The following is a 14,909-nucleotide window of genomic DNA, read 5'->3' as shown; positions in this document are numbered from 1 at the left end:
CCATGCCCCTAGCCAAGCTGTTCCAGTACAGCTGCAGCACTGGCATCCACCCAGCAATGTGGAAGATTGCCTAGGTATGTCCTGCACACAAGAAACAGGACAAATCCAACCCAGCCAATTTTCACCCATCAGTCTACACTCAATCATTCCTGAAGTGATGGAAGGAGTCATCAGGGCTCGGCTCCTCCCTCTGCAACTGGACCCTATATTTCCTAGCCCCCAGACCACAGCCAGTAAGGATAGGCAACAACACCTCCTCCACGATCACCCTCAACACCAGTACCCCACAAAGCTGAGTCCGAAGCCCCATACTATACTCCTTATACACCTTTTGACTGTATGGCCAAATTGCCCTCCATCTCAATTTTCAAGTTTGCTGATGAGACCACCGTAGTGGGTCGGATCTCAAACAACGACGAGACAGCATGGGAAAGAGATAGAGAATCTGGTGAAATGGTACCACGACAATCGTCTCTCCCTCAATGTCAACAAAACGAAGGAGAGAGTAATCGACATCAGGAAGCGTAGTAGAGTGAATGCCCCTGTCTACATCAATGGGGACAAAGTAGAAATAGTCAAGAGCTTCAAGTTTTTAAAGTGTCCAGATCACCAACAACCTGTCTTGGTCCCTCCATGCGGACGCTATAGTTAAGAAAGTCCACCAATGCCTCCACTTTCTCAGTAGACTAAGGAAATTTGGCATGTCTGCTACAACTCTCACCAACTTCTACAGATGCACCATAGAAAGCATTCTTTCTGGTTGTATCACAGCTTGGTATGGCTCCTGCTCTGCCCAAGACCGCAAGAAACTACAAAGGGTTGTGAATGAAGCCCAGTCCATAACGTAAACCAGCCTCCCATCGATTGACACTGTCTACATTTCCCATTGCCTCGGAAAAGCAGCCAGCATAATCAAGGACCCCACGCACCCCGGACATACTCTCTTCCACCTTCTTCTGTCAGGAAAAAGATACAAAAGTCTGAGATCACATGCCATCACGACTCAAAAACATCCCTGCTGCTACCAGACTTTTGAATGGACCTACTTCCAATTAAGTTGATCTATCTCTACACCCCAGTTATGACTGTAACACTACATTCTGCACTCTCTCCTTTCCTTTCCTTCCCTATGTATGGTATGCCTTGTCTGTAGAGCACACAAGAAACAATACTTTTCACTGCATACTAATACATATGACAATAATAAATCAAATCAATAGCCTGCTCATAGACACAATTGGAGTTCCACCCGAGTCATTCAGATCCTAATCTCATTACAGCTTCGGTTAAAACATCACTGCAGGAGTTCCTAATAATAATGTCCTAGGCCCAAACCTCTCAGCTTTATCAATGCCTTTCATCACAAGGTCAGAAGTTGGGATGCTCGTTGATGACTGCACAATGTACATTCAATAACATTTGCAACTCCTAAGTTACTGAAGCAGCATAATCAAATGCAGCAATACCTGTACAATACCCAGGCTTAGGCTGATAAGTGGCAAGTAACATTCGCACCAGGCAATGATTATCCCCAACAAGAGGGAATCTAACAATCACCCTTGACATTCAATGGTATTACCATTGCTGAGCCCCCCACTATCAACATCCTGGGAGTTACCATTGACCAGAAACTGAACTGAACCAGCCATATAAATACTGTGGCTACAAGAGCAGGTCAAAGGCTAGGAATCTTGCAGCAAGTACTCCCAAAGTCATAAGTAAACTCACCGTCATAAGCAACAAGTCAGGAGGGTGATGAAATACACTCCACTTGTCTGGATGAGTGCAGCTCCAACAACACAAGGAGCTCAACACCATCCAGAACAAAGAATCCCACTTGATTGCTACCCCTTCCACAAACATTTAATCCCTCAGCCACCAAAGAGTGATAGTCATGTGCACCATCTGCAAGATGCATTGCAGGAACTCAGATTCCTTAGAAAGCACCTTCCAAACCCATGAGCACTACCCCTAGAAGGCCAGAGCAGCAGATAATTGGGAACACTGCCAGGGTCCCTCTCCAAGTTACACACCATCCTGACTTGGAACTACATCACCGTTCTTTCATTGTCAGAGTCAAAATCCTGGAATTCTCTCCCTAACAGCACTAAGTGTATCTGCACCTCAGGGACTGCAGCAGTCTAAGGCGGCAGCTCACCTTCCCATAGGCAATTAGGGAGCACCCCTAAATGAATCTGTGGTCGGCAAATCTGTGTGTGGATTTTAAGCTCACAACACAAAGCAGAGTTGGAGTTCACATCATGACCAAAAAGCTACCATGGACCATTAAATGGGAACTCAAACTGTCAACCACAAGTATGTTAGGAATTCAAGATTGCTTTAGAGAGAATAATACAAAATTGTACTGGTGCCAGACAAAGCTTGTGGAAACTGGCTATTCTCAATGGTCTTTTAAGATACTCGCATCAATAATAACATTAGTCTCTCACACCATTCATTATTGCAACCACCTTACTTCATATTTGTTTATGGATAGCTGAAAGCTTTTAATGTAAATCTAAACTCAGTCTAATTTTCCAATTATAAATTCCCCCATTTGCTTTTATAATTGAAACTGCCATGTAAACTTGTTACACTGCAATCACACCAGACCTACAGTGAAGTTGCTGTACTGCCAACACTGATGATCAGATATACTAGAGACTAGTTACATTGTAAATTCGCACTTCCATAGAATCACAGAATCCCAACAGCACAGAAGAGGCCATTCAGCCCATCGAGTCTGCACCAGCTCTCTGACAGAGTATCTTACCCAGGCCCTCTTCCCACCCTATCCCTGTAACCCCTGTAACACATTTATCATGGCTAATCCATCTAATCTTAGAACACTAAGGGGCAATTTAACGTGGCCAATCTGCACATCTTTGGATTGTGGGAGGTAACCGGAGCACCTGGAGGAAACCCACAAAGCACAGGGAGAATGTAGAAAATCCACACGGACCCAAGGCCAGAATTGAACCCAGGTCTCAGAAGCTGTGAAGCAGCAGTGCTAACTACTGTGCCACCATGTTGCCCATATTTATAAGTGAAAATAAAATTAAGGTCAGATTATATGACTTCCAAATTGGGATTGAATTATTGTAGACTTTACAAACCCTGGTCCATTATCCCCCTTCTAAGAAAATTTGTTTCATCTGAAGGATTACATTGCCTCTTGACTTCTCAAATGTAACACAAGAGACCAACTCGTAATATTAAAAAGTTTTACATTTTGAGAGGGGGTCAAATTACAGCAAATTTACTTGATCTTTAGGATGTCAAAGGAACTCCCCTCCTTCAAAAAACACTATACTTACCTGAACAAGCAGTTCAACAACCATCTGAAAGATGACACCTTCATCCCTAGATTATGTGCTTACATCATGGAGTGGAGCCTGAACCTACAACTTTCATACCCAAGGCAAGGGTGCTATCACTGTTTGAAAACTACTCAGTGCAGACAGAAATGTGGAAGAAAGCAGGACAGAAGTCTAAAAATAAAAATGTTTCAAAAAGATAGACAAATTCTACACAGTAAAATGGTATTGGCTATGTACAGCATTTCTCCAGGGAAGTGCTATATTATACATACTATATATATATAAAATAACTAGACAGAATATTATCTCAGGCCTTGACTATTCCAATATTCTCCAAGTCGGCTTTCCATCCTCTTTCTACACGGCACAGCAGTAGTGATTAGCATTGCTGCCTCAGTGCCAAGGACCCGGGTTTGATTCCTGGCTTGGGTCACTGTGTGTGTGGACTTTGCACACTCTCCCTGTCTGCATGGGTTTCCTCCGGGTGCACCGTTTCCTCCCACAATCCGAAAAATGTGCTGGTTAGGTGGTTTGGCCATGCTAAATTCGCCCTCAGTATACCTGAACAGGTGTCAGAGTGTGACGACTAGGAGATTTTCACAGTAACTTAATTGCAGTGTTAACGCAAGCCTACTTGTGACTAATAAATAACTTTAAACTTTAGCTACTACCATGCAGAAATAAGAGGTTGTCCAAAAACTCTGATCCATGTCCCAATTTGTACCAAGTCAAGTTTATTCATTGTCGCTACATTGGCTTCTACTCCAGCAGTGCCTCAAGATTACAATCCTCATCCTTGTTTTTATATCCCACCCAGCACCTCAGAGATAGAAGTCATAGAAAGTCATAGAAACCCTACAGTGCAGAAGGAGGCCATTCGGCCCATCGAGTCTGCACCGACCACAATCCCACCCAGGCCCTACCCCCACATATTTACCCGCTAATCCCTCTAACCTACACATCCCAGGACTCTAAGGGGCAATTTTTTTTTTTAACCTGGCCAATCAACCTAACCCGCACATCTTTGGACTGTGGGAGGAAACCGGAGCACCCGGAGGAAACCCACGCAGACAGGAGGAGAATGTGCAAACTCCACACAGACAGTGACCCGAGCCGGGAATCGAACCCAGGACCCTGGAGCTGTGAAGCAGCAGTGCTAACCACTGTGCTACCGTGATCTTATGCACTCCTCCAACTCTAGCCTTTGTGCATCCCTGATTGTAATCACTTCACCACCAGCAGTCCTGCATTCAACTGTGCAGGGCCAAGCTCTGGAATTCCCTCCGTAAACCTCTCCATCTCTCTGAAGACACTAATACACACTTCCTAGTCCAAGCTTTTGGTCTTCTTCCTAGTACCTCTATGTGGTTTACAGTCAAATTGTGCCCAATAATCTCTTCTGTGACATTTTATGATTTTAAAGCCATGACATAAAAGCAGAACAATGGTGTCTGCAAACGCTGATCAACTTTTCCAATTCCCGTGTCCTCACCTGAAAACAGCTTATGTGAACTTGTCACTAACTACATACTTATGCTATTAGACTGCAGTGCAGAGAAACTCAACTTGTATCCCAGCAAGCACTGCACCCCAAATTGCCAAATTGTTTATAACATTAACATTAAGTGAAATGAGGACAGACTGAATTACATTTGTGCGCCCTAGTCCACCTGTTCCTTAATCACCAACTCCCCAATTTTACTTGACGTCTACACTTGGTCTTGATTTCCATGGGCAGCGAAAAGTGATTCAAAATATTGAAGATAACAGAAATTAGACAAATGTAAATTGGTTAAAACATTAGAAGTAGGAAAAACTTTATTCACAAAGCTAAAGCTTGGAATAGTTTGTTAAACAGGATTGTAGAGATAAGTGAAGTCGAACTTTAGATTGGGAACTAAGCATGAAGGTTGTAGGTTTGTGATGCAAGCACATAATCTAAACTGATGCTTTGAGGGTGCCATCTTTCAGGCAAGTGTTAAACTGCCTGAAAGATGGCCCCAACTGCCTCTTCAGGTGTACGTAATGCTATGTGAAGGAGGGGAGTTCTTTTGGGTACGAGGATCAAGCTTCAATGAGCCTAAATCTTCGCTCATTCATGTAAGTATATTACTTACCATTTATAAAATCAAGCCCTTTGCTTGTAATGTTTAATGGACAGCTAATCATCCACAATTTGTAAATCAACCCTCCTCTGATCAACAGTAAGACTAAACAACTCAAAAACTGAAGGTATGCAATCTTCCCTTTAGAAAAAGGGGAACGTACCTTCCTTTTTTGGTCTGGATAAATGAATGGAGCAATTATGCTTTTAAACTAGATCTCAATGCATTTCACTGGATCTTCATAACCATCAATAAAAACAAATTACTATGGTAAAGCTCAGCAAGTCTGACATATGTAGGGAAAGAAACAGACTTAGCCTCAAGTCCTTACAGACTCAAAACGTCTGGACTCAACATTACCTCTCCCCACAGATGCTGCCACACCGGAGTTTTATTTTATAGTCTATAGTTCGATTTCTAGAGCTAGGGAAAAGTGACATGACCCTGAAACAAATTTGCACCACCAAAACATGGAAATAGTATAAAGCATTACATCCCAGGAACACAAGTCCAAATTTACCTTTCTGTCCTGGAAAGCTAAAGAAATAGATCAGCCTCTGCCTGGATGAGAAGAAATTGTCTACTGTGCACATTTCCACCCGATTGCCAAATAAAACTGGGCAAAGCAAGTTCTAAGAATAATCATGCTCCAAACTTCACTCAACCAAAAGAGAATGCATACCAGGAGGCATTAATGAGACCAAAACTACAGACTGAACTCTTGACATGTGAAGAATAAATTTGCAAGTTGCAGTTATGAAAATTAAAGCAGTGTAATTAAATCTTTACAAGCACTTTTAATTACACATGACCTATATAAAATTATTCAAACATCAACAGGTCCTAGCTTTCACATTTCAATTTACTGACATCAATCTAAGTCTAGTTAAGATGGTGCATAGTCAAATAGCAATAGCGAAAGCACTTTACAAATATTTATATTCATAGAAAACTGTGTTAGCCTAACTGAATTAAAAAGCATATAAACAAAAAGACTCAGAGGCCTATTAGAACAGAAATAAATGCTAGACCAAATAGAACAGAATAAAGAAATACCCAAACAGTGGAAAGTATCCCTTCCTCCCCCGACAATAGCTTAAAAGGGAGCAGATAAAGTGCCTCCACACCTGTAAATTGTGATAGGTTGAAAATACAGTATTGAACCTACTCTATATTTGATCTTAGATGAAAAAGTTTAATTCCATAAATAGCATTTTTCAACTTTTACCATTTCACATTTCCACTGAAGGACATTAATGTTTATGAAGACAGAGAATGACAGACCTATATAGTATAGAGATCCAGTTTTTGAGGAGGAACAGGAAAGAATAAGAAGCTTAACTGTGGAAGAATGAGAAGCTTAATTGTGGGAGAATGAAAAGCCAGCAACAAACAGATCAGCCATAACATGGAAGATAACTGATGTCATCGAGCATATTTGGTGCATTGGTAACTGTCCTAGCAAAAAAAATGCTCTGACCGATACGATTTAATGAGCCCATCCGTGCACCTCAACCACTCAATGATATCCTTACAACCACCAGTAGCATTATACACTGCTAATATTCCCTTTAGATGCAGCCCCAGTCAAAATCTTTGTACTAACACTTTTTCTCAGATCACACACTACTGAAATCCAAGTGCGAATACATCACGAATCCGATGTTTTAGTGGCAAGCAGATGAGAAATCAAAAAACTCAGCAAAGCAATCGAGAAAGCTCATAGGCATTATGAAAGGGAAGGTGCATGAAACTACTTCCCGAGAAACATTGAAAGAAAAAAAAGTATGCCCTGTTATAAAGAATAAACAGCGTACTCCAATTGACAAAAATACTTCAAAATGTAGGAAAAAAAGGGCAGAAAGTTTTACTGTGCAATTAAATAGGGAGGAATGTTAACGGGGTTAGATCTGCAGGTCTATGGCTAATCGATGGGGATTAACATTATTGCAGACTACAGCTTTTTGGGTGGTTTGTCTCTCGGTTCCAGTTCCCGCTACCAACGCTTACTACCAGAAAGCGCGGAGGGAAAAAGTTAACAAAACGCCGACGAGAAATGGAGAACTTACCTGGCCCACAGCGGGCAAGTTTTTTTTTTGTACCCTCTTTGCCCAGGTTGAAGACACAAAGCCTGAGGCCTTACGTCCATGATAATTGTGTAAAATAAAAGGACAAAAATAATTTAACTCCACTACGGACGGCAAGTTGCCTACCTTTGAAGAGGTAATCGTACTCATCGTCCCTGGTTCCCATTTTTAGCGTCAATACAACCGCTTTCTATCGGAGCAAAAACCTGCAACGACCGCAAAAAAAAAATACCCCTTCCTCTTTTTTTCGGCGCAGGCACAGGCCCAACCCCTGTCGGACAACCGGAAATTACCACCAGCCCGCCCGGCGTCCCGCTCGCTGATTGACAGCTTATTGACCAATAATAGAAGGGGGGAGCCATAGAGATTCCGGCACCGCGGTGACAGGTCCCGCCCCCTGCCCTCCTTCCCCTACCTCCCCCGCCCAGACAGGGCCGCCTGACTGGGTGAAGTCACCCTTCTGCCCAGGCACCGGCCCCGCCTACCGCTGAATCCGCTGCACTGATTGTTTACCGGAGCTGTCAATCAGACCAACCGCCCGTCGTTGATTGGGCGGATCAGCCTGTCATTCACGGCTGATCAAGCACACGCCCCTTTTCCGGCGCGGATTTTTTTTCATCTCGTCAAGGAGTAGTCGGGAGCGGTGGCTGATGTTGGCAGAGAGATGGGCCCAATGAACCGCTGAATCGAGTCCCCGGGATCGTCAACACCAGTCTTTCGAAAGCGAAAACCCGAGGTAATGAATGACAAATAAAGCCACTGTATGTTTTTAAATATATTTTTTTAATAATGCAGCCACCCACCCCCCCCCTCCCTCTCTCTCCTAACTCGGTGTTGTGCGTCATAATCCTGGGATTGGGGTCTCTTGGTTTTATTTTGTAGTTAAAATGTCTCCGTAAGTGATCGTTTCAACAGCACCCCCACCCCCCCTCCCCCGAGTGAACTGTTGTCACTCGCTCTGCAGCTGTGTGGAGTGTAAACATCAGCCTGACACCTCTGCTGGGACCCCCCCCCCCCCCCCCCAACTCTGCTGTCACAACTCGGAGGAAATTGAGCACATCTTGCAATTCTTCGGATAACCCCTCATAAAACTCTCAGATAAATCAGCGCCAGGGCGGTTTATTGCTGTCTTCGAACAATAGTGCGTGTGTGGAATAATGTTCCAGGTGAGTTGTCAACTGGCTCTGATAGCTTCGGTCAGCAATCAAGCGTATTGGTAGTGGAGACCAAAATGGTACTGACATTTAGGTGAGTGAACCTAGACTAGTATCCCACATTGAAAAATTTTCCAGTAGTGAGCTGTGATATCACTGCGACACAATGTTTATGACCATTTTTCATCAGTGCTCAATGATTAACCACTCCTGAGGTTAGATCTTCTGTTATCTCTTGCTTTGTTTGCTTCTGAACAATCTTCTTTTCCCATAGAATGGTAACTGGACAAGTATAGAATGGGAAGCATAGTGTTTCACGTCACTGCTTGGAACTAGTTTCCATACCAGCATCTCTTGTGGAACTATAAATTATATTTATAATCCCTTGCAGCTGTCTGAGGCTGAACCAGACAATTTGTAACCTTGGTGTCATATTTGACTCTGAGATGAGTTTCAGACCACTTGGCAGTGCCATCATAGAAACAGCCAATTTCCACCTCTATAATATTGCCTGATTCCACCCCTGCCTCACTCATTTGCTATTGAAACCCTTGTCCATGCCTATTTCAATGCATTCCTGGCCGGCTGCCCACATTGTATCCTCAGGTCATCCAAAATGCTGTTGCCTGTGTCCTCACTGTAAATATTCTACCATTTGCTCACCATTCCTGGGCTGGCTGACCTATTTTTTTTTGGTTAAGCAATACCTTGATTTTAAAATGCATGTTCCTCCATTGTCTCGCCCATCCTTATCCTTGTAATCTTCTGAAGCTCCACAGGAAATAGAATGAAAGCAAAATACTGGAATCTGAAACAGAAAATGCTGGAAAATCTCATCAGGTCTGACAGCATCTGTGGAGAGAGAATAGAGCCAACATTTCGAGCCTGGATGACTCTTTGTCAGATAGGAGCAAGATAGATCATGTGGCCCATTGAGCCTACTCCACCATTCAATATAATCATGACTGATCCTATGCTTCAACTCCACTTTCTCACCCACTCCCCATATACTGAGACCAGAACCTTGTCTATCGCAGCCTTAAATGTATTCAACAATGGAGCATCTGCCATCCACATCTGAGATAGAGAATTCCAAAGAGTCACAACTGTTGAAGTAATTTCACTTCATCTCATCTTAAGTGATAGGCCCCTTATCTTAAGACAGTACCCCCCATTTTAGATTCCTTGACCAGCAGAAACAATCTCTCAGCATATACCCTGTCAAGACTCTTCAGAATTTTGAAGGTTTCAATGAAATTACCGCTCATTTTTCTAAACTCCAGAAAATATAAACTCAATTTACCTAGCTCCATAATGTTCCAAGATGTCACTGCTGCTATAATTCTAGTTTCTTGAGCATCCCCGATTTTGAATTGCGCCTCCATAAGTAACTGTGCCTTCAGCAGTGGCTCTAAGCTCAGGAATTTCCCCTGGCTCATTTCCTCCTTTATAAGATGCTCCTTAAAGCTCTTTGATCAAGCTTTTTGTCATCTTGCCTTATGTAGTTTGATGTCAAATTTTGCTTTATAACCCTCCTGTGAAACACCTCAGGGTGTTTTATTGCAGTAAAGGTGTTATATATGTTATTTTTATGAAGCTGCCCCTATCTGGTAATATAATTACTGAAGTTCAGCTGAGGTTATTAACACTGCATTATCATTGACATGCTTAACCCATTAAGTATGGGTTAGCTAGATTATTTTCTTAGTGGCGGGCAAAGGAAGGATGTTAATTTATCTGTAACTGCGATGTGCTCATGCATTATATTCTATATTGTTGGTCCTGGGAGTTTTTATGTATATGCTTTATTTAGATAAAGAATTTGTTTTCTTTTTATTCCAATTCAATCAAATCAAGTCCAATTCAGAGTCTCAACAAGTTGAGACATTTCCGATCCAAGCTGACAAGACAGGGCCTCCACTCCTGTCTTGGGCGACCATTGTGAAAGTGCTGCAATTTACTAATAGCTAATGAATGCTTGGATGACCAGAGGATTTTAATCTTGGGCCTGGCTGCTCTACACTTTCCTACATCTATTGGGCTGTTTCTTTTAAATTCGACTGGGTTATGAAAGCCTCGGTGATCATGGCCACATCACTTAAAGTAAATATTTTGGAAGCTGTGTTGCATAATTGCTATAAATCTTGTTATAAAATGGCTGGAAAAAACTGTGAAATCTACACTTTGCTCTTTTTACGTCAGCAAATAATTTTGTGTTTTTCAAAATAAATAGTCAGTGGAAAGGAGAAATTGTTTCAGTTGGGTTGGTAACCGGAGGATGCAGATTTAAGGCTAATTGGCAGAAGAATGAGAGGAGAGAAATGGAGATCTTTATGTAGCAGGTTAGGATTTGGAATGCACTGCCTGTAAGGGACCTGAAATTAGATTGAAATGTAACTTTCAAAACAAATCAGGATAAATACCTGAAAAGAAAAGAATGTAGGGCTACAAGGAAAGACCAATGGATTGGAACCAATTAGATAGCTCTTTCAAAAGACCAGCACAGATCCAATGGGCCAAATGGTCTCGCTCTGTGCTGTATGATTCTATAATTAAAATAAGGACCTTTATGGATGAATAAACTTGATAATTGTGCTGTTCAAAGTTTATTTAACTTTTGATGCACAAGCTGTTTTTAATTTTTTTATTTACAAACTGTGATACGAGAAAATATGATGGATTTCTTTTCAGACTGCTTTTGTGCCAGGAACTGTAGTTTGTTTATAATTGAAATATGTGATGAACACACATGCAAGCATTTACTGATGAGTACATGAGAGTGAGATGTATTTTTTGCCAACTTTTAAGATCTGTTGTTTAACTTTCTTATCAAATTAATATTTTGCTAAAATTTCTCAGAACAATTCTGAAAGTGTTTAATACTTTTCATGTGAATAATTTTTAAGTACAAACATATCTGGGAAGATTGATGAATAGTGTATGGGAATAACTATTCAGCTCCCAAGAACATTTTTGGTTGCCAAGTAACTGCTGTTCTATGGAAAAATAGAGCAGACAAATACGTTCACGTGTGTAGGATACTGGCCCAGTTTCCAGATGTAAAACTTCCGTGCAGAGTATGGAATTTGTTTAATGGCCAAAACACATTATCTAGAGAATACAAAATGGGTACAGCAGATAACAAATGTACTTTGCATGAGCGAGGAGGAGTTTTAACTCATCATAAATCTCCATCTCTCTCCCTCCCTTTATCTCCTTATGTATGCTTTTATTCATAATTTGTATTTTTTTATTGTTAACTCTTTAATGGAGATTCTTTGATACCCCCTGTGAAATTGAGTCTTTGCCCAGATACGACTTACATGAGAAGGATTAACCTTGTCAACTGTTACCAATGGACTATTGCGTATTAAAATGGACTTTTAACCAGATAAAAGTTAAATTCATGTGGCCATTTTGGCTTCAGGAACTATTTTCTGAAAGGGAACCATGGAACTAATGTCGATCCTTGGCTAACTCTATGCAAATAAGTTGTGTTGCCAAATTTTGTTGGCTGCAGCCTGGAAGGAAATGGCATGTTTCCTGCTTCAGTTCTCTATATTGTGGTTTTTAGCCGCTGAATAAAAGATCAATTGGAGAAGTAGTTAGGATATGGAATTTTTAATTAAAATAATTTATCAAACCATTTAATGTGAAGTAGGCTGCTTGAAGGCAGTGGTACTTGGATGACAAAAAGAACATACAAATCCTAATCTGTTCATAATTACTGTGGATAAGCATTTCACCTTTCACTAAGCTGTTTTGGATCTTCCATAATTTATTTCCTTCCCTCCAAAAGTTGACTGTAAATATTACAGATCTTGTGTGCATGTGGAGCAGAATTCTGAAAGTGGCCAGCAATACTGATAAACATCTCAAAAAGCAAGACCTGTAAGCCCCATATTATTGTCATGAGCTAAGAGGCCATCGGTCAAGTTTTCTTTCCAAGAGATGACTTTTTTTTCTTTTTGCTTACTCATCTCTGGAAAAACTTTGAGGAGAGTACATTTTATGAACAGATAGTTTGCAGGAAGCATTAGTCATCCATTTGGAACTTGAATAAATCCAAAATGTTAATTTCTCTTTAATATACAAATGAATCTGCTGTGCATTTACAGAACTTTGTTTCTTAATTCAGTTGCTGATCTTTTTAAAAAAACAACTGATAGATTGTAATTTTCCAGTGTCTGGTATTCTATATTTCTCTCCCTCACTCTGACCCTTCTCAAACATGAAAATAACTGCAGTTATAATTGACTGCTGGCATTGATAAACAATCACCCATATTTTCAACAAAACGACTGCAGCTGGAGTAAGTTTAATGCTGGCTGCAAATTGTTCATATTTGCAAACTGTTTTCCTCCATTTAAACTTTTGGGAGTAAAACATTAATGAAGTACTGTGATCTTTTCTGGGTGTAAATTTGATGTTGGCAATAACATAACCTGGTCTCTAAGAAGCTTAACTCTAGCATCTCCAATCCATCCATGTAACTGCATTCTCTCATCCATGGAAACCATCTAGTAAATTTCTTCTGTGTCACCTCCAAACCCTTCACATCCTTTCTGAAGTGCGGTGCCCAAAATTGAACACACTTCTCCAGCTGGAGGGGTGGGACAAAGCAAATTACTCTTTGACAGAGCTGACGCAGGTTCAATGGACCAAATGGCCGCCTCCTGTGCTGTATTCTATTCTATAATAAGACTTTTGTACTTTTCTGGAGACTAAGCTATATTTGAAAATTGCTGCCAGTAGCAGAATTTCAGAGCACGTGAGCCCAAGCTGCTTTCACACAACACATGCATTAAAGTGACAGTAACAGAGATCCCGAAAACAGGATATCTGCTTTGTTATTGATTTACTGAAAAATAATGCTTGGTTTCTCAATCCTTCTCCCTGCTGAATCATTACTTTATTGACCCATCATGCAATCATCTAACCCTTCTTTCACCATGATCTTAGAAAAACCACAATTCCTTAACTCCCTCAGCCATAATCAACTGATTCTTAACACTAGGTGATAAGTACTTTCTATTTTTTCAATCTTTGTGCAAGGTACTTTGACCTTCACCTATTGCTCAATTTTCAAAAGAGGCAAAAGTAGAAGAGAATAAGGCAGTTGGCAGAAAAATCTAACCTGCTCGTGGGGGACACTGTTACATTAAAAAAAACAGAGGAAAAAGGAAAGAAACATTCTGCTGTTCAGCACTGGTACCTCATATTTTATAACATTTCTCTTTTTTCAAGTTAGCATCAGATTATTGGGGGAAATGAAGCAATATGTTTTCTAATTCATTTACATTTGTTTGTCATGAATTACTTTCTCCTTGGTGTTGCTTTCAAAGAGTATGAGGAAGCTCATATAAAGTTTAAAAACTACTTTTGTCAGTATTAGAAGGCAAACGCTGCAATTGTAAAGATTTCTCTGCCCTTTTAATGACTGTCAATCCATTTAAAATAAATTAACAGGAGTCATATATAAACGTATGAAATGTTCATATGCTAGTGTCGCTGGTAGTAATTTCACATTGATAAGTCTCTTTCACCACCACACCCCAACTTTTTAGATATCATTATTAATTTTATTGGTTCATAATTTCTCTTGCTGAGAACATTTTTAACTTTGTCTCCTTGTGCTTTTGCAAAGAATTCCTTTCCTTTCCTCTCTGTCTAAATATTTCAGACCACTGTTTCCAAAACAGATGGAGATTTGCTATTTAAAATGTACTGTGCTGCTGTGGGGGAGGCGGCTCCTCAAATATCCTATGTCTAGTTTCTCAAAAATGTCGCAGATGTGCATTGTCTGAAACTACTGAATGTAACTCATTTAAAATCCAATCCGTAGTAATCTAAAGCTACATTTATTTTAGTAGCAATATAAAAATGCAAGAATTAGGAGCAGTAGTAGGCCATTCGGCCCCTCAAGCCAGCTATGCCATTCAATAATATCAGGGCTAATCTACTGCCCTGTCTATCTCCCATAACACTTGACTCCTTTGTCTATCAAAAATCTATGAACTCAGACTTTAACCCAGCCTCCATTGCTCTCTGGGTAGAGAATTCCACTGACCTTCTGAGATAAAAAAAATTCCCATCTCATTCTTAAATAGGCGACCCCTAATCTTTTATACCTTGTCCCCTAGTTCTAGACTCTTAACCTCTGCCCCAACTCCCATCCTCTCAGCATCCACCCTGTCATATCGCTTCGGGGTCTTATGTGTTTCAATAAAATGACCTCTGATT

The 14,909-nt window shown here is 40.8% G+C and overlaps 2 protein-coding genes across 2 annotated transcripts in view; one reads left to right on the top strand and one right to left on the bottom strand.

Moving 5' to 3' along the window:
- Positions 1 to 7,809, bottom strand: part of LOC144479426 (ras-related protein Rab-11B) — a 32,834-nt gene extending 25,025 nt beyond the window's left edge. Inside the window, exon 1 of the mRNA XM_078198074.1 lies at positions 7,639 to 7,809. Within this exon, the coding sequence (XP_078054200.1) occupies positions 7,639 to 7,678 (40 nt within the window). The 5' untranslated portion in view covers positions 7,679 to 7,809. The remainder of the gene's footprint in view (positions 1 to 7,638) is intronic.
- Positions 7,810 to 8,112: 303 nt separating this feature from the next.
- The window catches only part of LOC144479429 (E3 ubiquitin-protein ligase MARCHF2), a 48,527-nt gene continuing 41,730 nt past the window's right edge, over positions 8,113 to 14,909 (top strand). Inside the window, exon 1 of the mRNA XM_078198081.1 lies at positions 8,113 to 8,248. The gene's annotated coding sequence lies outside the window, so the exon portion shown is untranslated. The remainder of the gene's footprint in view (positions 8,249 to 14,909) is intronic.

This window comes from Mustelus asterias, chromosome 26 (assembly GCF_964213995.1).
Source record: "Mustelus asterias chromosome 26, sMusAst1.hap1.1, whole genome shotgun sequence".
Lineage (NCBI taxonomy): Eukaryota > Metazoa > Chordata > Chondrichthyes > Carcharhiniformes > Triakidae > Mustelus > Mustelus asterias.
This window is presented reverse-complemented; position numbering and strand designations above follow the sequence as displayed.